Source organism: Eublepharis macularius, chromosome 1, assembly GCF_028583425.1.
Source record: "Eublepharis macularius isolate TG4126 chromosome 1, MPM_Emac_v1.0, whole genome shotgun sequence".
NCBI classification, from domain to species: Eukaryota; Metazoa; Chordata; class Lepidosauria; order Squamata; family Eublepharidae; genus Eublepharis; species Eublepharis macularius.
In genome coordinates this window covers 207,958,645-207,982,769 of record NC_072790.1, presented here as the reverse complement: position 1 = coordinate 207,982,769, position 24,125 = coordinate 207,958,645, and the positions used below count along the sequence as shown (strand labels likewise).

Sequence of the window (24,125 nt, the reverse complement as noted above, 5' to 3'; positions counted from 1 at the left end):
CCCCTCCTTATTTCTGCTATTGGTACTTACAAATGCTCTTTTTTATTTTTAAGCCAATGTCATGTTGTAATGGTTGTCAGTTCAGAATTAGCGAACCCTTTGAAGCTGGCAGTTTGCTCGCATTTGTACTATTGGCATTTTCGACAAACGCAGAGGTCATTTGGGTTTATCTTTCCATTTTCTTGACAGAGAAATCTCTCAAAATGACGTCTTGCAAAAGATAGAATCGAATGTGTTCTCTCACCTTCCCAATCTGCTGGAAATGTGAGTAAATAAGCAGGACTGGAGGACTGAGTTTTTATAAGTAAGAATGAGACTGAATTTCCCAAGCTGCCTGGTTTCTGAATATCCCCATTTTTATTTAGTTTCTTACTTGCGCAAAAGCAATTGTAAATCTTTTAGCACCAGTTTCTCTTTCCTCATGGTGGATTGTTCTCATTACAATGGCAAATGAGCTCCTGTGCAAATCACTGTGATTTGATGCATATTGGGGCAATCTCGTCCCAGTTTCACATATAAACTGAGCAGTTGGTGAACATGAGAAGAGACCTGCAGAATCGTATCACTGGTGCATCTAGACCAGCTTCTTGTTTCACACAGGACCAACCATTTTGCCTTAGAGGGCCAACAAACAAAGCACAGAGGCTTAGGCCTTCCCCAGAGGTTTTTTCTTGCATTGATGTTCAGAGGTTTACTGCCTCTGAATGTGGAGGTTCCCTTAGGTCAGTAGGGCTAGTCTAAGTATACAACGTCTGCTGGATCAATCACTTACTATCCTTCTCAAAGAATTCAAAAAAGTTGGTGAAGCAGGACTTCCCTTTCAAGAAGCCATGCTGATTTGCCCTCAGCAGGCTTTGTTCATCTACATGCTTAATATTTTCTACTACTTTTCCCAGAACAGACATTAGGATAACTGGTCTGTAATTTCATGGATCTCCTCTGGATCCTTTTTTTAATAATTATTATAACACAAGTGGGAACCCGTGAGGAACTTACAGGGAGGGCATCCTATTCCTCCTGCATGTCCTTCCTCTCCTCTCCCCTACCCCGTCTTCTCAGTCATTCTTCATATCCCTCTCTTTCTCCCCCCCCCCAGCCATTCTGTGTTACTCTTCCTCTCTCGCCCTTTCCTCCAAAATATGAAACTCATGGGGGGTTGGCTTTCTTGCCCGCCCCCTCCCAACCACTGTGCCTGCCTGGCTGGCCATCCCACCCTCCTCTGCTCTGGCCATCCAGCTACATGCCCCTCACCTCCACTCTGTTCATAGTAATCTGTTTCACATTGTGGTGGCAGTGAAAGGAGAGCATTGGAGGGTAGACAGAAGCTCCTGATCCTACTTGGCCATCCTCTGAGGCAGTAGTGGTTGCAGAAGTTATTCCTGAGGGATTTGGGTACAGGAGAAATGGAGTAAAGAGCTGCTGGCATTTCAGCCAAAGGACTGGAAGGAGCAGTGCAGGTGAGTGGAGGAGGGAAAATATTCATGCCCGCCAAATGGCGGGTAGAGCTGCTCTTAGGCTGGGTGAGGCATTGTGGCTCAGCCAGAGGCTCACATCTTGGCCTCAAGCCAAAGCTGTCCCAAGGCTGGTTGCACAGCCACATCCACCCCTTCAGCTCCTGGGACAAGGTTCAACGGCTGGAAATGGCTTTGGAGAGACTCCTATGAGGAGCTTTGCTCGTCTCCCCCACTTTAATCTTCCCTGCAACCCAGCAGCAACTAACTCTCACCCACCCAGGTCACATGTGGGGAGGCAGCCAGGACAGCTCCTCTTCCTCCTCCTCTACACTCTCAACCACCTGCCCACCCACCTCTCTGCCACTGCACCTGCCACTCTCTCTCCCCACTTCTAGTACCACTGCCTCTGCCATGAGTTAACAGCTCCAGTGGAGCTGTTGTCTGTGCATATGTGCATACAACGATCCTGTGTCTGGGAGGATTTAACTCCCCCTGCATTTCCCCCCTTTTCAGATTTTTCTGCAAACCTCAGGGGCCCTACAAGTTTGCTAAAAAATCTCACTTTAGTCACTGTGGCCATGATCTGCAGATTTAAGTATCCGCAGATGGGGCCTTGCCAAATTTTAGAACATGTGATTTGCTATGTTCCAGTCCTCCAGTACAAAAATTGGTTTTAAAGACAAGTTACTGGTTAGAAAATCAGCAGTTTTACATCTGGGTTCCTTAAGAGCCCTGGATCCTCCAGACCCAGAGATTTATTAGTTTTAAATTTACCTAGTTGTCCTAAAACCTTAACTCTTATCACCTCAATTACACTCAGTACTATGTTAGGTCACTAACCAGGAAAAAGATCTGGGTGTCATGGTGGACCCCTAAAGGAAAACGATGACTCAATGTGTGACAACAGAGAAAAAATTAAATTGCATTCTAGCTGCCATTACTTAAAAAAGAAATTGAAAACAAAAATCTAGCCATCATAGTTCAACTCCCAATGTATGAGTTTGTTTAATTTTTTCACAGAAAAATTGAGAAAGCTGTCAATCTTGAAATTATTGAGCAAGATGCCTTCCAGAACCTTCCCAGCCTCAAGTACTTGTAAGTATTTGAGACTTGTGGTAGTGTAATTATTTCTCATCAAAGGTCTTTTCAAACAATCATTGTTGTCATTGTTATCTCTCAGATGTGGATATAGCCCATTTCCCTATGCTATTTTGTTAGTGCAAAGATATAAGCTAGCACTTCCATTGAAGTTAGAAGTGCATGGAAAAGTGGTTGTATGACTGTAATGGGACCTTCTTGGGTTTACCTATGACATTACATCCACCCCCCGTTCACCACCCCTGCATGTATCATGTAACCCTGTGAAATAGGTTAAGCCTGAGAGTGATTAGCCCAGGGTTACTTGGGAAGTATTCTGGCCGAATGGGGATTTGAACAAGGGGATTTGAACAAGAGTCTTTTGAGTCCTAATCTGACACACTCATCTCTACACCAAAGTGGCTGTATTGGTTTTACACAGGGAACTAACAACAGTATGAATATATGCTTTGAAATAATTATATCCCACTTTTCCAAGAAAATGCTCAAAGCAGCTCACAAAATCAGTAAAATACAGTCACAAGATTTTTAATGTTAAAAGGGTTAAAAGAAGAAAACTGGAAACAGAACAGTCTAAGTGAGGAATTAACCAAAGGAATATGAAAATAAACAGGTCTCTGCCAGAACACCAACCACAAGGGCACCTGATAGACCTCTCAAGGGAGAGATTTCCAGAAGTGTGGTGCTAGAAAAGAAAAGTCCCTGGCTTGAGAAGCCAGTCGTTTGAGTCCAATTCCAGGCTTCACCAGGATTGCAACTCAAACTCTCAACACACAAGATCTCTCCTTCTTCCATATCGATTTCTGTGTACACTAGGAAATGTAAATTTTTGTTCTGCCTATCTCCCCCTATTTTCCAACCCATACTGCACTACAGAGAACTGGTATGTACTGAATCATACCTTCAGGTAGTGTTTTAGGGCAATGAGAAGGTCTGAATTGGAAGTTTCCTGTTGTCACAGCATACTTAACATCCAGATTGTGTTAGCGGTCAATTATTGCATTCCATGTAAAGGACAATACAGGGAGAGGCATCTTTGTTTTCCAGCCTAGTGTGGCTTGATTGCTTTCGTCCTGTTGCCCAGCTCGCCCTCCTCAGTTTCCTCTTGCCAAAAAGCTTCCTTGAAAATGACCTTTTCTATAAGATCATTACTATGTTTGTGCAGGGTTGTTGCTGCAAAATCCACCTTGAGACAGTATATGGCAATTGCTCCGCATGCTCTGTGCTTACTTCACAGGGCCTGGGACTTCCTCACAGTGTTACACATACACACACAGTACATAATGTTCAGGTTAGGAGTCAGGGGTGTGCAGATGAAAGGGATGGGTGGGCTGGCAGTGTTGCCATCAAACATAGCTTGATAGCTAGCAATGCGCAGGTTCCTTCAGTCCTATTCCATTATTATCTAACTCCAGTAGTCTTCTAGGAACAAAGGAGAATTTCAGAATGTGGACAATGAATTTTGTGCAAAAGGGAAAAAGTGTATAGCTTTGAGATTTATAAATATACTTTAAAATTAAATGAATGGCTTCCTTGAAAGAAAAATATATATTATTTATTTGTGCTGGCTTTCCACAAAAATTTAAAGAGCAGCTACTCTCTCTTGTGCTATATAAAAAAGAAATCTTTCAAAACTAGGATTTTGTGTGCTGAAAAAAGCAAGCTTTTAAATTTTTTGGCCTTACAAGAGATAGTGTTCAAGGATCTCCTCCTCCTCCTCCTCCTCCTCCTCCTCCTCATTTTTAAAACATTTATTTTAAAACATTTTTAAAACATTTATTTTATTATCTTCTTTGTGGATTACATAATATTTCAGACATGTTCTTCTGCAATGTAATAAGTAGAAAGTCTGTCTCCCCTTACAAAAATGGTAGTGCAATCTTGATCAGTTATACCATTTTAAGTCCATTGATTTCAATGGATTTAGAAGGATGTAATTCTGCTTAGAATTGCACCATAAGTTCTGAAAACTTTTTTTTCAACATTATTTGGCACACAACAAGTTAGTTTTTAAGGGATTTATTATATGTTTATTTGTATTTCTTTTTCCTGCATGTATTCCAAAAAATAGCTGAGGTGAACTTGATCTCATCAAATGAGCCTGATAGCCCAGGTGAGCCTCAGATCTCAGAAACTAAGCAGAGTCAGCCTTGGTTAGTAATTGGATGGGAGACCTCCAATGAAGACCAAGGCTGCAGAGGCAGAAAATGGTAAAACGATCTCTGTTAGTCTTTTGCCATGAAAACCCCACCAAGGGTTGCTGTAAGTCAACTATGGCTTGATGGCAATCTCCACCACCACTATTCCAAAAACATAGCTCTGAACATAAGAACAAATCCCACATTTAATTTCAGCTAGAGATGTCATGTGGATGATTAACAAAATGAAACTTTGAGGAGTACCATAACATCAATATGACAGAGCACAGCAAAAATGACAATAAGAAACTCCCTTGAGCCCATGATTCGGATGTACTCCTGAGCAACTCTATGGATCAAAATACCGTTTCCAAAAATTTCAGTGGGACTTGGATGGACATTACAACATGGATGGAGATGCATCAGCATTGGCCATCTGTGCAGAAAGCTACTTCCTTCCTTACATGGATCTCACTTGTAGCATTAGGGCCATGTTACCTCTGGACTGGATATTATGCTGTAATCTTTCGGTCAGTACTTGGACAACTAGGAAAAAAGAGAGCCATTCACTGATAAATATGTCAAGAAAGTAATTTCCACTCTTTCCTCTTCTCTCTCTCCCTCTCCTTTTCTCTTTCTCCTGCCTACACAACGAACATTTAAACTCTTCATTCTGCCCAAGACAGAAAACCATTAGCAGTAGTTTCCATTTATATGCTGTGCCAGGTGATGGGAATTCATTTGATAGTCAAGCTTATTTCCACATCCATTTAAGTAGCATTCTTCACAAAGGATTCAGGTCTCACAACATGCTTGCTGCATCTGCTCCCATGGGGTTTCCATCATAATTCATGGATAATTAAACCCACCCCTAGAATAAAGTATTATCTAAAAATACTCAAGTTGCTGTTAGCATCTGACCTGAATCTGACTGATAATATCTCTTCGGTTGTGATTTAAAAGAAAATGAAAGACTAATGAAATCCAGTGGGCTCTATTAAAATGAAAAGACAGGGTTAGGACCTTTCTAGAAAACAAACTGGGTGAGAGGATTTCTTGCATTCAATTCTTTTATTTATTGAAATTTGCTTTGTGTTGTGTCTCTCTCCTCCTTGATTCCAGTTTAACTAGGAGAATGTCTAAAATTAATCTTGGATTGCTAATCAGATTCATATGCATCACACCATATATACACACACACACAATGCTGATGAGCATGTGCGAACAGATAAAAGACTCCAAAAATAATCTTGATGTGATTAATGATGTTAACATTCTTTTTTGTGGTTTTTAATGAATGTGTGCTCCTGTGCCATGAGTAAAACAAGGCATCTTTATACAACCACATTGAGATTGCTCTTGTTTATAGTTTAACCAGTGGAAATGTAGAGGAAAAGAAGAAGATACAAATGCACTGATGGATGAAACAAATGGAACACGCAGAATACTCTGTGCAAAATTTGAAAATTTTAAAAAATTGATTCCTAATGTATCAATTCCATTTCAGAAACAAAAGTAGGCAATTTGGAACTCCAAATTCTAGGGAGAAATTTTGATGAGAATTTTAGAAATATCTGTGACAACTACACACACATATACAGACTCACCTCTCCAGCTTTTATTGTTAGTAATATGGGAGGGGGTGTTGCCAAGTAGGCCCCCTCCCCTGCTTTAAGGCCTGCCATGAACTGTGTTAAAGTTTCCTGCATTGCTGTTTTATTGCTACACAAAGATTGCTTTACACGTGTGTGTGTGTGTGTTAATACATGTGTCAGTTTCTTGCCTGCGTGTCAATTACCTTGCTGCTGCAATAGACTGTGTAGTTTACTGACTCCATGTTTGGTTAACTGCACAAAGGACTCTATTTCTGGGCAGCCCTGCCCTGACCTGTATCTGGACTTCCCAGTGCGTGTTTGGACTGTGTTACAAGTGTGCCCCGTGCCTGCATTGCCATCTGCCACAGACCATGCCTGTTCCCTGCTTTGGACTGTGTTTTAAGTGCTGTTCCCCCTGCCTCCATGGAAGCCTGCCTCATATGGGCCCAAGCCGCTGTTAGCAGCCGGGCGCCTACCGGGGAAACCTCCAGCGAGCCTGGCTAGGCGCTCCCTGGTCAGTTCCCGCCTGGAGCCTCCCGCGGGCCGGTCCCCGAGCTTGCCCTCGCTACCGGGCAGCCTGCAAACCAGCCCCAGCCATGCCCAGCCGGCGTCCATGTTCTCAGGCAGCCAGAAGACCCTGGGAAGAAGACTGCTTTGGGAAGCCATTTCGGCAAAGCGGGCACACCACGTCCGCAGCGAGAGTACCTCGCCCTGCTCTGCATATCTTAGGAGCCGCCCCGGAGAAGGAACTAAGTGCCGACCATCCCAAGCACTTAGAGAATGCATCTCAAAGAAACCTCCGCATTCCAGAGCTGATGACATCAGGACAAGCCCTGTCCGCTGGAACATCCTTTCAGCCCACTTGGATTTCCCCCTCCCTCTTTTGTCCCCTCTTCCTGAGGTGTCACTTATCACAATCTGATTACCAAAGTGGCCCATCCAAGCCATTCAGTAACCCATTAGAGGCTTTGTTTTAATCTGTGAGAACCACCAAGTACAGCACCAGCACCAGGGTACATTTTGGGGTATTTAAGCTGGTCTCCCAGACCACTCGGTGCTCAGGCCATTCCCTATCCAGACCTCCTTGCTGTCCGTCTGTGGTCCCAGTGCTGGCATTGGGCCACCCTCGCTGCTGTGTCTCTGCTTCGCTCCAGGATAAGTGAGTATTTCCCCTATCATCGTTGGGAACCAGCTAATGCGAACGTCTCTGTATTTCATACCCTGTATTTCTTAGGTCTTGTGTGTTCTCTGTATGCTTGTGCAAGTTTAGGCTTACGCCACACTAAATACACGTGTTTGGAACCTATTTGTAGTCTGCCTCTTTTTCACTAGAGTGTCTGGGATCGGGACCTCCGTAGACATAGGTTAAGATCCGCGCTTATTTTAAGTTACAGACTGCTACAGCTAATTCCCCATTATAATAAAGAGCAGTTCTGGTAACAGTTTACTGGTGGAGAATATGCGGGCATAACCCAGTTCGTGTGAATACACGTGAGTCGACACGCGTGTCTTCAGCAAACTGACTTAGAGGAAAATTTTCCAGACCTCTGTGTAAAGAGCGCAATTTAGCTCAGGGAATTAAAAGTGTGAGTGTGTGTGGCTCTAGTGAGCATTTCTATCTTGTGGGTTGGCTTCTCCCCATTTCCTCCTTCAGCCAGCTTTGGACTACTTGCCTTTTGTGGTGCACCGCGAGGCCCTCCAGCCGTTATAACCGGTGTACTGTGGGTGAGGACCTCTGAACTGGTGAAGTTCCTGGCCACCTTCCGGGCCGCCTAAACGCGTCTATGTGGGTGGGATCCCAGAAGTAGGCTCTATATATATACATCCTGAAGCAGCACATATAAAATTCTCTTCCGCCCTCCCCCGTCTCTCCTAAGTCCGTCCAAACCCCGTTCCTGCCAGCACTTAGGCTTCAATCCCCGCTCCGGAGGAAACGTGAAGGGATCGATAGTCTGGTTGTTCAGTCAGTTTAGCTTTGGGAATCTAAAGCCAGGTTCCTGAAGCCCCACGGCAGCCAGCCGCACCGTGCTTAAGAGTTTTAAGGTAGACTCTTGGGCGCCCTTTTCGCTTGAGAGTTAGTAGGACTCTTGGGCGCACCTCGCTTGAGAGTTGGTAGAACTCTTGAGCGCACCTCGCTTGGGAGTACCGTAGTTTTACTCCTGAGCACTTTTGCTTGGGGACTTGCAGAGGCAGTCCTTGAGCGCGTTTAGTCTTTTGGTCAAGGCTTGGAGACAGTTTAACCGTTTGTCTCTGAGCACGAGGCCTGGGGGCACTTTGAGTTTAGTTCTTGGGCAGAGAGCTTGAGAGCATTGTAGCTTCTGAGCAGAGGCTTGGAAGCATTTCTGGTTGCCTAAGCAGAGGCTTGGGAGACCCCCTTAGTTGCAGTTTCTGAGCAGAGGCTTGGGAACACTTTCTGGTTTTCTGAGCAAAGGCTTGGGAACACCTTTTGGTTTTCTGAGCGCATAGGCTTGAGAGACCCCTGAGCTTTGGCTTCTGAGCAGAGGCTTGGGAGCACTGAGCATTTTGGTTCTTGGGCTTAGAGAGCTTGAGAGCACCTTCTGAGCCAGTAAACTTTTCCTGGTCCCGTGGCTTGTAGGCAAGCTTGAAATGGGAATAGGAATTTTCCCCTCTCCCCCGGTGGAGAAGGATTGAGTGTGGTACCATTAAAAATACCCTTGTAAACCTAAAAGTAGGACCCTTGAAATCACCCCCTGGTAAAAACCCTGTGTAGTACCCAGTTTAAAAATCCTTGAGGACCGAAGGGAAGGATAAACCTCCCAAAGGGACATAGAGAGGAAAAGTTGTTAAAACCCCTAAGTAGTTTTAAATAAAAAGTAAAATGTACCGGGCAAACCCCACCGTGCCCCACCTGGAGAAGTGGCTAGTTAAGAAGGGAGATTGCCCTTGGGAAGCCGGTTCCTTCAAGGGACCCGACCAGCTCCAGATAGTCAGAAGCGCCTTCCAAGATTTCTGTGACAAGGAGAAACCTAGATCGAGCAAAAAGGACAGATATGGAGCCTGGGCACTTTTCACTGCCCTACAGGACAGCGTGTCCCTAATTAGTAAGTTACAAACCGCGCAGGAGGAGCTAGAGGAGAGGTCAGAGCGAGAGCAGGACGCCCTGCGTCTAGAAATCCAGACTCTCAGGACTAAGCTAACTGAACAGGAAAAGGAATACGAGAGAAGAGCAGTTGAGTGGCACGCCGAACGTGTCAATTTCATATTAGAGAAGCAAGGACTAACCACTGCCCTCCAGGACGCTCAGCACAAGGCTGAAGCGGCCACCGCTCAAGCCGATATGGCTGAGCACGCACTAACTGAGGGACAAGAAGAGATTACTAAGCTCACCCATGCCGCCCGGTTCATGGCGGACCACAACCAGTCTAAAACCGCAGCCGCGGACCATTCAGCTTGTAAGAGGGAGCTAGAGGCCCTGAAGCGACACTTGGGGATGCAACAGGCCGTAATTTCCGCCGTGCACCCCTCAGCCCTCTTGGCCCTCCCAGAAGATAGTAAGGATAGCTGGGCATCTCAGTCGCCCCAGCCCGAGGAAGCCCCACAGCCCCTCCATCCGATAGCTACTAAGGAAATTGTATCCATGGACGAGGACGGCAAGAAGACAGACCGGGTCGTTAAGGAAACCCGCAATTGGAGGCCCGATGAGCTCCAAGCCATAGCGGACCGCATGGGACCCCTGAACCGGGACTCAGCTATACAATGGTTCGCCCACGTGACCATGTCCCAGCCCTCCGCCAGTGGTTCCGATGTAGCCCAACTGGCCCGCCAATGCGCCACCCCTGAAATAGTCTCGGCCCTCAATGCCTATATCTCTAACCGAAGGCTAGCCACCCGAAGTCAGTACGGAGCAATTAAAGAACTGTGTGCGTTCCTATGGCCCACCAAGAGTTTAAAGGCCCTGTACATTGCAGAGTCTCAAAAACCCGGAGAGGACCCAGAAGCCTACTTAGCTAGGAAGCAGCTTCTTGCTGAGCTAGCAGATGAAGTCGACTTGGATGCCAGCGATGTACCCGACTTCGACGAGCTAGAATTCAGAAGGGCAGTCATAGATGGTCTCAACAGTACTACCCGCCTAGCTCTGGCAGGAGTTGAGCCCGGGAGCATCTCATGGGGAGACCTGGAAGCTCGCATCAGGAGCATTGCTGGCCTGTTGCGAGAAACCGGAGCGATCCGCCATGTGAAGTCCCCGGCCCCCCATAGGAAAGAGAGTGAGCCCATCAACACAGTCACGTATGCCAACCATGGTCCCCACTCCCAATATCGGCCCCAAGGGCATAGCTCGTACTCAGAGCCTAGAGGTGGAATCTTGCGTGGGAGAAGTGGTAGCTTCACTCGGGGCCGCAGCCAGAGGGACTCCCGTCCAGGAGTAACCTTTGCACCCACCCCCAGTCACTACCCTTCCTCCCCACAGGGACCCTCTGAGCCCTGGAGACCTGCGCTGCCCTCGGCACCCCTGCCCCCTTGGGCACCTCACCCCTACAATCACCAGGTCTACCCTCCCCCAAGTCAGGCTGACTCCTGGAAACCATGGCCAAAGGACCATGAGGAGCCCTCTGACCTAGGCGGCCCGCCGCCAGCCAGGGACTCACTCCGCTGGGAACTCTGGAAGCGGCTCAAGGATCACGGGGCAGACATGGAGCTCTTCCACCAGCAGCCCACTTCAGTGCTTCTCTCCGCCCTTCTAGACATCTTTAGGAATGGCCCTCCCCGACATACACAGCCAGTGGCTACAGTAATAGGAGAGCCGCCACCAGCTGGGAACCCCTTTTTCCAATAGGGATGCCCGGGGGTCACACATTATTCTCCCCACTTAACTGCCTGTGGGAGAAAACCAAAGGTTGAGGCTAGCCTTCGACCTCCGGGAACTAAAAATAGCTGGAAACTTAAAAGAGAGAAGGAAAGATTCCAAAGGGTGATTCAAACCCAGAACCCAGCACCAACTTTGCCAGACACCTCTGAAAGAAATCTGGCAGAGCTGCAAAATAAAATCCATGAACTCATAAGTGTAAATAGGGAACAGAATTTAAAAATAAATGATCTTAATAAAGAGAATGAGGAATTAAAAGAAAAATTAAAAGCTTGCTCAATAGAGAAAGAGCAGCTCCACAATAAATTCCTTAACATGCAGACTTTGCTGGAGGATCAGAATAATGAAACTGCCACTTTAAAAACCCTGATGCAAAATCTCCTGGAATCCCAGAGACTCACTGAGGCCAGATTAAAGACCTTAGAGGAACAATCAGTGATTGAATCAGCACCCCGCCCCGCCAAAGGCAGTGAAATGAGTAGTCAGTCACCTTTGCCTCCAATTTCTGCCTCAGCCCCCATGCCCAAGAAGCCAGAATTCACTTTAGCCTCTGAGCATGTGCAGAGTTTAAAAGTCATTCCCCAAGAAATTGTCTTGGCTCCCATAGACTGCCCCCAGCCAAGCTATACACAGCCCACCATGACTGTGCCCTCTTGCAATGATCCTGAAGAACAGGTAAACAAAAGTAAAAATGCAGTTCCTTTAAAAGAATTAAATTGCTTTGAGAATCCAGCGCTTGCAACTACACACCAAATAGCTTTCTGTCAGCCTTCCCTGACTAACACCCCTGAAGAAAACCTTATGTTGTGCCTGTGTGGCTTAGTAGTGCTCGAGCTAATTCAAAGACATTTGTGTATCTGTTTCCACGTTTTAAAAAGCTCAAGCCCAAAACTTAATGAAAAGGTAGAGCCTCCAGCAGTAAGTGCAGTCAGGAATGTAATAAGGCAAGTGAGCAAATTCCAGAAAGACTCCCAGTTGCTAGCAGCATCTAAAACAGACTGTTCCCACTCAGCGTTGCACCCCCACCCCTCATTGAAATGGAAAAACTGGCCAGACCAGGATTTTGACCTCCTCCCAGTTCGTCCTTTTGTCCTCTCCCAGGCTGAAGTAAGCCCAAATAAATGTAATCACTGGTTCCCTGTCAGAATTTGGAAGGGATTGGAACCAGGAGTGGAAAAACCACCTTAAGGAGACTTGAGTTCAAGTCCCTGCAGCCCCCGTCCCTTTTCGTTGTGCAGTCTTAACTTTATGTGTGTGTGAACCTGAAGCCCAATTCCCTTTTGAATTTAGATGTAAAAGGCCAACTTGGCTTCATATAATCATTTAGTGTTTTTGTTATTTCTTGTCAGTTCTATTCTTTAACTTTATTAGGCGGGCCCCACAGTTGGGACCCTAGGGGGAAACACGGCAACCAAAGCCAAATAGGACCACCACCGAAAGTGATTCTTAATTGGATTTTAAGCCGCGTGTTCGGAAAAAATTGCACAGGCAAAAGAGATTTGCTGTGTGTGAAAGTGTTTGGAGAGGCTTTAGCCCAAAAGTGAATGCAGTCTTCCAACGTTGAAACCACCAAAAAAGGTGATTTCTTTGTTTGAAAACATTTCACCCGCCGTGCTGGTGAAGATCCCGCATCTACGTAGATTCGGGGTCTCACCTGCCAGACCCACGCTTTCGCATGATGGTCGGCTTTGGCTTTGAGGGCCGTGCCTCCCCTGAAGGAAACCCCCATCAAGCCCGTCAACCCCCTCTTTTACTAATGTCCATATTCGTCATGGTGAGTTGCTATACGGCGCCACCAGCTAGTACGCTTTAGTGCAAAAGTAAAAGACCCGCCAGTATTCTGTAAATATGTTACCTCTGGAATGTGTTATTGGGGTGCGTTCGCTACGCACAAGGGGCAGCGTGCCTCATTTACATAGCCAGGATCCCCCGCGCCAAGATGACCCCCGAATAACCCAGACCCAGCGGCGCCGGCAGATCTCGGCCGCCTCCGCCGCTTTTCGATAAACGCTGCCGAGCACCTTCGGCTCCACTTCGGCCCTTTCCGCCAGCAGCCGCCCGCCCCATCTAATGTAATCTTTTCCCTTGCCCGTACCGTATAAGGGAAAAGAAGGGGGGGAGACATATTGAAGTTATAATGAAGCCCTGCCAGGCCTTCCAAGTGAGGGCAACCCGAAAGTACCCCACACCCGTATGTTTCTTGCTCCGTGTGCTTTTCTTTCTGCTCAGTGCATTTTTCTTTTGCTCAGTATATTTTTCTTTTTGCCCGGTGTACCTTTTTTTAAACCAGGAAATGGGGCCTCCCGAGGGAGTCCCTCCAAAAATTGTTAGTCCTGCAAACATATGACGAAAGCCCATTTTTAGGAAGTTAAGCGAAGGTCCCCGTTTGCAGCAACCCGTATAGTTGCTGATACCGCTCTCTAGTTTTTTTCCTTTTAAAGCGGCAAGGCCAGGCCGAGCCGGACCGATAGCTCTCAGCCCGCAAAATAAGAGCAGCCCGCCACCGAGCAAGGGGCACCTGAAGGCCACATAGTCTAGGCACCCAGGGACCCCTGGGGCGAGTTTGCATAATCCCGCCTAACGCACGGCCGACCCTCGCTCGACGTAAAGACGTCCCCCCTGAAATATACATGCTTTAGGAAGAAGCCCCCGCACAGGAGTTCCCCAGAGCAACAAGCTGGAAGGCCCGCTTAGTGCCCTGGGACTTCTCGTTCGAACCCCGCCTAATAAACTGTGCTGGCAGAAAAACACCCTCCTTTTCCCCCACTTCACTTTATTTTATTTTGATGCAACAAACTCAGGGAACCTGTACTTATATCCGCAGGTCTCCCCAGGATATTTTCGTTACAGAAAGGAAAGGAAGGCCAGGAGATGAGGCACCTGGCTACTCTGTGTTTGCTCATACTGGCAGGCACCCTAATAGAGGGACGCCCGTCCAAATTAATGCCCTACCCCCACTGGAGATGTATTAACATACTAGCAGGAAATGAAATGATGGTCTGCAAGATTGTGCAGCAGAACAATATGACCACCCCAACGGATCGCACAAACTTCCGCAGTTGTGAAGAGCAGTGGACCCGACCCCCAGAGCTTGTTATTTTATGTGTGGGAGTGAAAACCATGTCCCAAGAGCTAGTATGCTATTCACCTACTGACACAGTGTCACCACATGCTCCAATTCCATGTATGTTCCTTCCCCGTATCAGGCCAGCCCCCACCACAGTCCCGGTGGTAGACAAATATACCACCCCTGCCAATTTCGAAACCTCGCCATTTGTCACTGAGGCTTTCGGACCATACTGTGAAGTTATTTTAGTGTCGGCCGCAGTATGGAAGGCAGGAGACCCCTTTAGAATGACCATCCTACTAGGCACTACTACCACTGAATCTGCCTCAGTCACTATCACGCCCCCTTCAGGCGCAGTTCTCTCCTTTGCTATAGAACGCTGGGAGAACCTGACCTGGATTGTAAAAGAGGAAGACCTAGCCAAACATGGCCCACCCGATTGGATACTGGTTCAACAGATGCCCGAATGCCAAACCAAGCCCCTAGTAGAGAAATTTCACCGGCTTGGGCTGCTCTTTGTAAATTTGACTCATGAACCAGGTAATTACTCCCTGCTGATCCGGACCCAGGAGACCCACACCATCCAAATTGACCCTTTGATTGCCAGCAATGAACAATTAAGCCAAGGCGGCACGCATATAGTGGGCTCCCATGTTTTGAAGACTGACATTCGAGAGAGAGTTCTAGTCCGCCCGCAAATGTCTTTAAAAGAGATCCGCATAGACTTAGCTGAGCTAAATGTAACCCAGAGGCTGCCGCAGTGCACTCCCTATCTGAAGGCCGGTAGCAAGGGTTGGAATGCATGGCTACAACTGTGGATCGATCCCTCTCCCTCTCTCTCGCGTGCCAGATGAAGCATCGCCGACTGGACTGCTCCTGCAGCCGGAGGCTTAGCAATCATGGATTCGGTCAACATTGAGACTCTCGCTAATAAGTTTGCCCATGTCACGACTAGCATCTCCGACTTAGGTAAACCGGTGGTGCAGTCCCTAAATTCCATTTCGAATGGGCAACACGAGATCAGCTCCATTTTAGTTAACTGGGAGAGTCAAATTGAAAGAGATTTTTCTCTGCTGCTCAAAGGAACGCAGTCTTTTGAACGCAACGTGTCAATAGCCATGGCATGTATGCAAGCCCAACAATTAAATCAGGCTGTGGCCATGGGGCTAATTCGGCAAGCCACGGACGGGCACCTGCCCCTGGAAATTAAAAGATTGATTATGCCCAAATTGTCACCCCTAGAGCTGGAGCTTGAATCCTGGTGGTCTCTCGTAAATTCCTCATTCTCACCGACCACCCAGGAGCTTAAATTATTTTTATTAACGGCCAGTGCGCACGAGTCATTTCACGTGTATCCAGTCGTGCCTCTGGGACTCCAAGTCAGCGACACCGAGGTTCTCTACGCTCGCCACCCCGACCATTGGGCCCGCTTCACCCCGACCGGATGGCAGCTCGTCAGCCTCCAAGGGTGCCAGCATCGAGACCAGACCGGCTTCATTTGCCAAGACCAAGCCTTTGCACCGCATCATCCCTGTGTAGCCCCGCAAGTCGACGCCCTCAACGAATGCCCTTTTGAGGTCGTCCGGGAGAACAGCTCCGCTGTGGTCTACATTGGGAAAGGATGTGCCTGCGTGCGAACGGCCTGCGAGTTTGTGATCCTGAATTCGTTCCAGCTCAAGCCTGTGATCCCGGGAGTCAACCGCTGCTTCTGCAACCTGTCTTCGGTGGCAGCCTGCGACTTCACCTACACGGTACCGGTCTGGACCCAAGAAGAGATCCTGGTGGCACCCTCCATCTATCGATATGTGAAGCCAGTCTCCCTTGGCATCGGTCTGGAGTTAATCCACGAGCTCCTGACCCACCCGCAGCTCCACCGCACCCTCCAGAGCATCCAGAAGGACGGGGATACTACTGCTTTGGTTGTGTCCCACAACGGCAAGGAGATTTTGGATCTTGCCCAGCGGATCGAGACCACCGGAGAGCACTCGTGGTGGGAAACCCTCTTTGGCTGGAGCCCCACTGCCACTGGAATTTACAATTTGGCTTTGCACCCGATCATTGTTATTTTGGCCTTCCAAGTTTTGTTATGTGCCTCACTACTCTACTTGGGCTGTTGGAGCCGCCGACAGCTCCAGCAACTCCAGCTGTCTTACCGCCTGGATCACTACAATCCAGACCTCCTCTTGCCTTAAGGGATGTTCTTGGCGCCCTCCTTTAACCCTTGTTTATTTGCTTATGTTGTTATGAACTATGACTATGTTTTATTATGTGTACGGATCCTGAACCAGCCCCATGGACGCTTTGCTGCCGGACACCGCTCCGAGGCCCTCTTGTGGACTAGGGGGGGACATATTTCTCTGCCTCCCAGCCCACGGCCCGCCTGCGAATGACTGCCAGCGGCACTACCTCCATGAGGACTAGAACTGTGTGCCTGAAGCCCTTCTCGCCGCCCACCGACCCTGCTCTGCGGATTGACGCAGACAGCAAGGGGGGGTGGAAGTGTGTTTTGGAACACATGGACTAAGTTTGCTTGTTCCTATATATATGCAACCCAGTCTAGCAGCTGTACTGCGGACTGAGCCATCTGTGATCTTTGTTGTTCTATGGTCTTATGAATTTTACTCCCATGAATTTAGCCCCGAACTAGCCCCTCCCTCTATCTATTGCAAGTGCGCCCATGATCTTCCCATGAACTGGGATCTTTTAATCATCCCCTATCAATTTTATTCCTATGAATTTGATTTTAACCTTATGAATTGCCTTTTTAACCTGACTCCCTCTGCCGAGGTAATTCTAGCCTATGTATCATTTTATGAATTTGGTTTTAACCGGGACCACTCCTGAACGGTCTCTTTTAAAGGTTATTTTATTCCTGATTTTAAACTCTATGAATTTGGTTTTAATCTGACTGAATTGGTCTTTTAATTGCGAAGTTTATTTTCCTGACCCCCTATGAGCCCTTCCGCCGCTTACCCTCATGAATTATTTCCTCGCACTTGCTTTTACCACTGCTGCTGTTATCTATGAATTGGTTTTAACTCCCTGAATTATTGTTTTAATCCTATATATATATACATATATTTATGGTTTTAATCACCTATGAATTGTTCCACCCTCGATGAATTGGTCTATGCCTTGCTTGCACATTTCACTTTTATCTTGTATAAATTGCTTTTAATCCTGCATTCATGAATTGACCCATGAATTGCCTTTGCTTTTAATCTTATGCCTATGAATTAATCCATGTATATGAATTGCTCCTGGTTTTTAGTGCTTTTAATCCACCATGAATTACGTATGAATTACCCCCATCCATGAGTTGATCAATGTACACAAATATGAATTATTGCTATTTATATGCATGAATTGCTCATTGCTGCCTATGAATTGCTGTTTATGTTGACTGTAGCACTTAGCACACCCCCTGGTGTGAACCCAGAGACCTGCAGCCCATTGGCTGATCTAAATTGCACTTATTCGGGTAAGTGGTTCTCCAAACTAAATTTTTGAGTGACGCCTCCCCCCTCCTTCCCTTCCCACTCCTTCTTCGCTCGAAGCTCGACCACCGGACATTGCCGACCACCTCGCCTTTGAAGTCAAGTTTGGGGACCGCCGTGCCTGACGTCCCGGAGTCCCCGAGGGGGGGAATTGTTGCCAAGTAGGCCCCCTCCCCTGCTTTAAGGCCTGCCATGAACTGTGTTAAAGTTTCCTGCATTGCTGTTTTATTGCTACACAAAGATTGCTTTACACGTGTGTGTGTGTTAATACACGTGTCAGTTTCCTGCCTGCGTGTCAATTACCTTGCTGCTGCAATAGACTGTGTAGTTTACTGACTCCATGTTTGGTTAACTGCACAAAGGACTCTATTTCTGGGCAGCCCTGCCCTGACCTGTATCTGGACTTCCCAGTGCGTGTTTGGACTGTGTTACAAGTGTGCCCCGTGCCTGCATTGCCATCTGCCACGGACCGTGCCTGTTCCCTGCTTTGGACTGTGTTTTAAGTGCTGTTCCCCCTGCCTCCATGGAAGCCTGCCTCATATGGGCCCAAGCCGCTGTTAGCAGCCGGGCGCCTGCCGGGGAAACCTCCAGCGAGCCTGGCTAGGCGCTCCCTGGTCAGTTCCCGCCTGGAGCCTCCCGCGGGCCGGTCCCCGAGCTTGCCCTCGCTACCGGGCAGCCTGCAAACCAGCCCCAGCCATGCCCAGCCGGCGTCCATGTTCTCAGGCAGCCAGAAGACCCTGGGAAGAAGACTGCTTTGGGAAGCCGTTTCGGCGAAGCGGGCACACCACGTCCGCAGCGAGAGTACCTCGCCCCGCTCTGCATATCTTAGGAGCCACCCCGGAGAAGGAACTAAGTGCCGACCATCCCAAGCACTTAGAGAATGCATCTCAAAGAAACCTCCGCATTCCAGAGCTGATGACATCAGGACAAGCCCTGTCCGCTGGAACATCCTTTCAGCCCACTTGGATTTCCCCCTCCCTCTTTTGTCCCCTCTTCCTGAGGTGTCACTTATCACAATCTGATTACCAAAGTGGCCCATCCAAGCCATTCAGTAACCCATTAGAGGCTTTGTTTTAATCTGTGAGAACCACCAAGTACAGCACCAGCACCAGGGTACGTTTTGGGGTATTTAAGCTGGTCTCCCAGACCACTCGGTGCTCAGGCCATTCCCTATCCAGACCTCCTTGCTGTCCGTCTGTGGTCCCAGTGCTGGCATTGGGCCACCCTCGCTGCTGTGTCTCTGCTTCGCTCCAGGATAAGTGAGTATTTCCCCTATCATCGTTGGGAACCAGCTAATGCGAACGTCTCTGTATTTCATACCCTGTATTTCTTAGGTCTTGTGTGTTCTCTGTATGCTTGTGCAAGTTTAGGCTTACGCCACACTAAATACACGTGTTTGGAACCTATTTGTAGTCTGCCTCTTTTTCACTAGAGTGTCTGGGATCGGGACCTCCGTAGACATAGGTTAAGATCCGCGCTTATTTTAAGTTACAGACTGCTACAGCTAATTCCCCATTATAATAAAGAGCAGTTCTGGTAACAGGGGGGGGGGGTTCAGGGTTCCTATGTCTCCCTTTAGCTAACTTGGATCCTAATATGCTCTTGCACCAAGGCTTCCTCCGACAGAGACAGATTTACTTTGAAAGACTTTTTTCCATCAGAGGAAGCTTTTCTCCATCTGAAATCTTCATTCTTCACTGCAGGAAGTCTTTTTCCCTTGAAAAAAAACTTAACAGAAGAGAGAAACTGGGATCACTAGCGATGCATCACTAGCCCTGAGTCAGCACCAATGGTGCAATATCCAGTTCCCATGTGCTGCAGAATGGGCAAACCTTGCTGCAAGGGAGATAGTTGCACTGCAAGAGGTTGATCTTTCTGTTATTTTTAAGGTGATGTGCACAAATCCCACATATTTGATAAGGGGTGCATCAGTCTATAAACTACTTTTTTTTTCCAAAAAAAGGAAACCATAACAGGAAAAAAACAGTTAACAAAATGGTAAAGTAGTACTGTCTTTAAAACTTACTAGCATTCTGTCCTTGGTATTTTTAAAGGGTTTCTTGAGCACTATATTCACTGTGGCTAAAATGCGCAGGCAGCATGTGTGCATGTGTAAAGTGCCCTCAAGTTGCAACCAACTTTTGGGGATCCCAGCAAGGGGCTTTCAAGGCAAGTGGAAGCAGAGATGGTTTGCCACTGCCTTCCTCTGCAGCACCTTCTTTGGCAGTCTTCCATCCAAGTACTGACCCTGCTTAGCTTCTTAGATTTGATGAGATGGGCTATACCATGCTGCCTTCCCTTCCCACAGGCAGCATAGGGAAAGGTTAAAATGACTAGAAGCTCAAGTTCAGTATTGTCTTCTCTGACTGCCAACACCTCTCCAGCAGAGAGAGGTCTTTCGGAACATGATCCTTTCATTGGAAATACTGAGGATTTGATCTGGGACCTTCTGCATTGCCACTGAGCCATGGCCCCATCTTCTTGCATTTTCAAAATAGTCAGACATGAGTCTGATAATGACTGGTTAGGCATTATACTTACATATATCTGGGACTTCCACATGGGAGACTTGCAACTGGAGGATGTAAAATGTAATGCAATCTTAAGAAAGAGAATGGAAGCCCACCACCACTTCATAAAGGCACAGCCTCTTTAATGGGTGGGTTCTGTGGAGGGTTTTTGAAAAGCACACATGACCTACAAAGATTTTGGCTGCAGCTTAACATTCTCATTAACACATGAAGGTGCCTAATACTGAGTCAGACCATTAGTCTATCAGGGGCACTATTGTCTACTCTGACTGGCGGAGGCTGAGGTCTTTCATATCACCTGGTGCCTGGTCCTTTAAACTGGAGATGTGGGGGATTGAACCTGGTACTTCTGCATGCTGAGCAGATGCTCTGCCCCTCAGCCATAGCCCCTTCAATAAGGTGCTTTATTCTCATGATCATTTGGTCACCTTTGTGGTTTAGGGCTGCCAATTTCAATGGTAAAAACAATGCAAGAGCCTAAGGCACCAGAAGGCAGAGAGGAATTACATTGAAACACAGAAGTAACAGATCGTCTTTACCACAGAGATTTCAGGAATTCCTAGTGTCACCTGGGAGTGACATCACTGAGGTCTGGACGCACATATCCCACTTTCTCACACCACATTGCCAGGCAAGTGAGCCCTGAGCCATTGGTCTGTCAAGGTCAGTGCTTTGTGCTCTGGCATCCACATTCTATGATCGCAGGCAGAGGCCTTTCACGTCACCTACTAGCAGGTTCTTTTAGGTGGAGATACCAGAGACTGAACCTGGGATCTTCTGCATACAAAGCAGATACTTTACCACTGAGCCATGGGTCCTCCCCCAAGCTCTAGGATTGGACAGTAGAGTTTATTATTTACTTCATTTATAGCCCATCTTTTTCTCTGAGAAGGACCCAAACAGGCTTGCATTGTTCTCCTCTCCTCCATTTTATCATAACACAATCCTGTGAGGTCGGTTAAGCTGAGTGTGTGTGACTGGCCCACGGGCTCTGCAGCCTTCAGTGACAGGATTGTCCCTTCTCCTATTCCAGTTCAGTGTCCAACTACTGGAACAAGAGTGGACTTACGATTTAGATTGTTTTTTAGGAGCTTTGTTTGGTGTAGTGGTTAAGAGCTTGGGACTCTAATCTGGAGAACCAGGTAGCTGGGTGATCTTGGGTCAGTCACAGCTTCTAGGAGCTCTCTCAGCCCCACCCACATCACAGGGTGATTGTTGTTGTGGGGATAATGATAACACACTTTGTAAACCGCTCTGAGTGGGTGTTAAGTCATCCTGAAGGGCGGTATATAAATCTAATGTTGTTGTTGTTGTTTGGCCTATATGAAGGCCAGGCAGCCAGATGTCAAATTCACCATCTGGTGTCAATTTGCTGTGAGGTTTTTGTGATTTTTTTTTTCATTCCTGCTTAGTAATGTATTTACACACATCATACCAGCCCTGGCTTTGTTTCATGCTGATCTACTGATGGGTTGGAATTGAAGAAGGATGAAGAGACCCATGCATTTCATCACAGAGCTGCCATTCCACTGAGAAAATCTGAGTGTCTTTTTTTAAAGTTCACGAATAACGACATGACGTTTAAGCTGCAGAAACGAGTGTAAATCTAGTGATGGAGTTTTCAGTCATTCCACACACACACACCCAGCCATCACATGGTTTATTATGTACTTTCTCTGAATTCTCACAGTGGTAGTGCAAGTTGATAAAAGATAATCTTCTGAATCTTTCAATAAGACTCGCACAATAGGTTCTTGCTCTTCATACCCAGTTGCTGTGATGAGTCGGGTGAATTCCCCCCTTTTCCATTTATCCAGTCTCAGCTATTCTTTTTCATTCTTCATAGCAGCCCTAGCCCCTGCCAGCTGCTCTGTCTCAATTTTGATTCCCCCCTGCAAGCTTCTTTATTCCGCTGATATCAGTTAATACATCCAAACTTCCTAATCAATAGAAGCTCCAGGAGAATTTGGCAACCTTAGGCACTTGCTTTTGTGATCCAAGTACATTTTGCCTGGTCCAGTGAGGTGAGGCAGAAGAGACACCATCAAATGGATTCCCTCTTCAGTTTTCATGTGGCAAAATGGTTACCTTGGGAATCAGGCACCTGAGTGATTAGAGCGCATGATTCTGTCCTTATAGGGAAAGTTTCCAGTTTTACCCTGTGAGAATGCTTTCTCAAAACCATCATGTGGCAACTGCAGGAATTAGCAGCCTCCTTGTGATTCATCTAGCTAAACAAAATACAAGTGTTAAAGGGCTCTTGCTCTCATGGAATCTGATTTTCCTACCCCTTCCCCATGACAGCCCCCAAAGCTTCTCGAAATCCTGTTCCAGGAGGGGGTGTGTCTCTCTTCCACAGGAATAGGATTTGGGGAGAAATTTTGGGCTGCCACAGCAGGGAGGAGATGGGAAAATCTCATTCTGTGGGCAGCAGACCTTGGCTGTTTTCACACTGCTTACTGGCCACGGAACATCGCGCTGAGTTCCCAGAATGACTTCCTGGTGCAATTTTGTGCGAGAACTGGTTGGCTGACTAGCCAGCTATTACCCCTAGTGCCATTAACCACAGTACACCACCAGGAAGTTAATGTGGGGGGAGGGATGCAATGGACATGAAGGGAGGAAGATGATCTTCTTGGAGTTGCAAAATTGTGCCAGGAAGATGCTGTCATTCTGGGAGCTCAGCGCAATGTTCCGTGGCTGGCAAGCAGTGTGAAAATGGCCCTTGTGTCCGTGCAGTAACTGCTAGAGAACAATGAATGTGACATCAGCCTAACCTATTGCACAGGGTTGTTGAGAGGGTAAAATGGAGGAACGATGTAAGCTGCTTTTGGTCCCCATTTGGGAGAAAGATGGGGTATAAATCAAGTAAATAAATAAATTGTATATCCAACTCCAAGAAGATCATCTTCTTCCCTTCATGTCCACTGCACCCCCCCCCCATTAACTTCCTTGTGGCCTGCTGTGGTTAATGACACTAGGGGTAATAGCTGGCTAGTCAGCCAATCAGCCATCTAACAGGTGGGCAAGCAGCTTCTCTTTCTCCCTGCTGGCTTCCCCTTCCCCAGCTTCTGAGGTGTGCCCAGGGTTCTTGTAATATATAGCTTTCACAGTGTCTGACTTTAGGAAGAGGCCAGAGAGAAAAGAGAGACTCTCTTCTTGCCCACCCACTCATTGGATAGCTGGCCAGCCAGACATTCCCAGGACTGTCACTAACAGAAGGAAATGGTGGCATGAGGAAAGGAGGAAGGAGTTCTTCCAGTCTTAGAATGTGGCTTGGAAAAAGTTGGGCTAATTTCCTTTTGAGAGGAGGGGGACAAACAGCCTGGCTTGCTTTTACATCGTTCTGATGTAAAACTCACATAGGAAGGTAACATTTTCATTGTATGGTAATTGTAAGTTGTCAAAAAGTAACGGTGTTGGTTATTTGAAATATTGAACAGGGAGAAAATATTTTTAGTAATGTAGCTTATGAATACACTAAGAGCTCAACTAGATGAAGCAATGAGAGACCTGGGACTGGGTCTTCCTGGTGTTCTTTTTAAAAGCTAAATTGCAGTCCCAATTTTGGCTGCCCCAGTCTCTGCCCTAACTCATATCAAGGGCTTAGCTCCAGAATCTCATTTCAAAGCCAGCTCCCAGAGAGCAGTGTGATAGGAGTATGTGTCTCTGAACTTGTGCAGAGTGCCCATTTCATTAGGGAGCAATCCCAACCATCTAGCATATATTTCGTTTTAGAACACAGACCTTCCGCATCAGAGGACATGACTTCCAAACAGGTAACAGCTCTGATCCCTCCCATTTCAGAAAAATAAAGTCTTGTATCTACATAACTATCTCTTACCCATGTTAATTTTTAAATCATCACCCTAACAACAACAAGAAGAACATGCCATCAAGTCACAACCAAACCCTGGTCT

At 47.0% G+C, this 24,125-nt stretch overlaps 1 protein-coding gene across 1 annotated transcript in view; it reads left to right on the top strand.

Moving 5' to 3' along the window:
* FSHR (follicle stimulating hormone receptor) overlaps positions 1-24,125 on the top strand; it is a 156,170-nt gene that overhangs the window by 80,515 nt on the left and 51,530 nt on the right. Inside the window, exons 3-4 of the mRNA XM_054982763.1 lie at positions 190-264; positions 2,475-2,549. Of these exons, the coding sequence (XP_054838738.1) occupies positions 190-264; positions 2,475-2,549 (150 nt within the window). The remainder of the gene's footprint in view (positions 1-189; positions 265-2,474; positions 2,550-24,125) is intronic.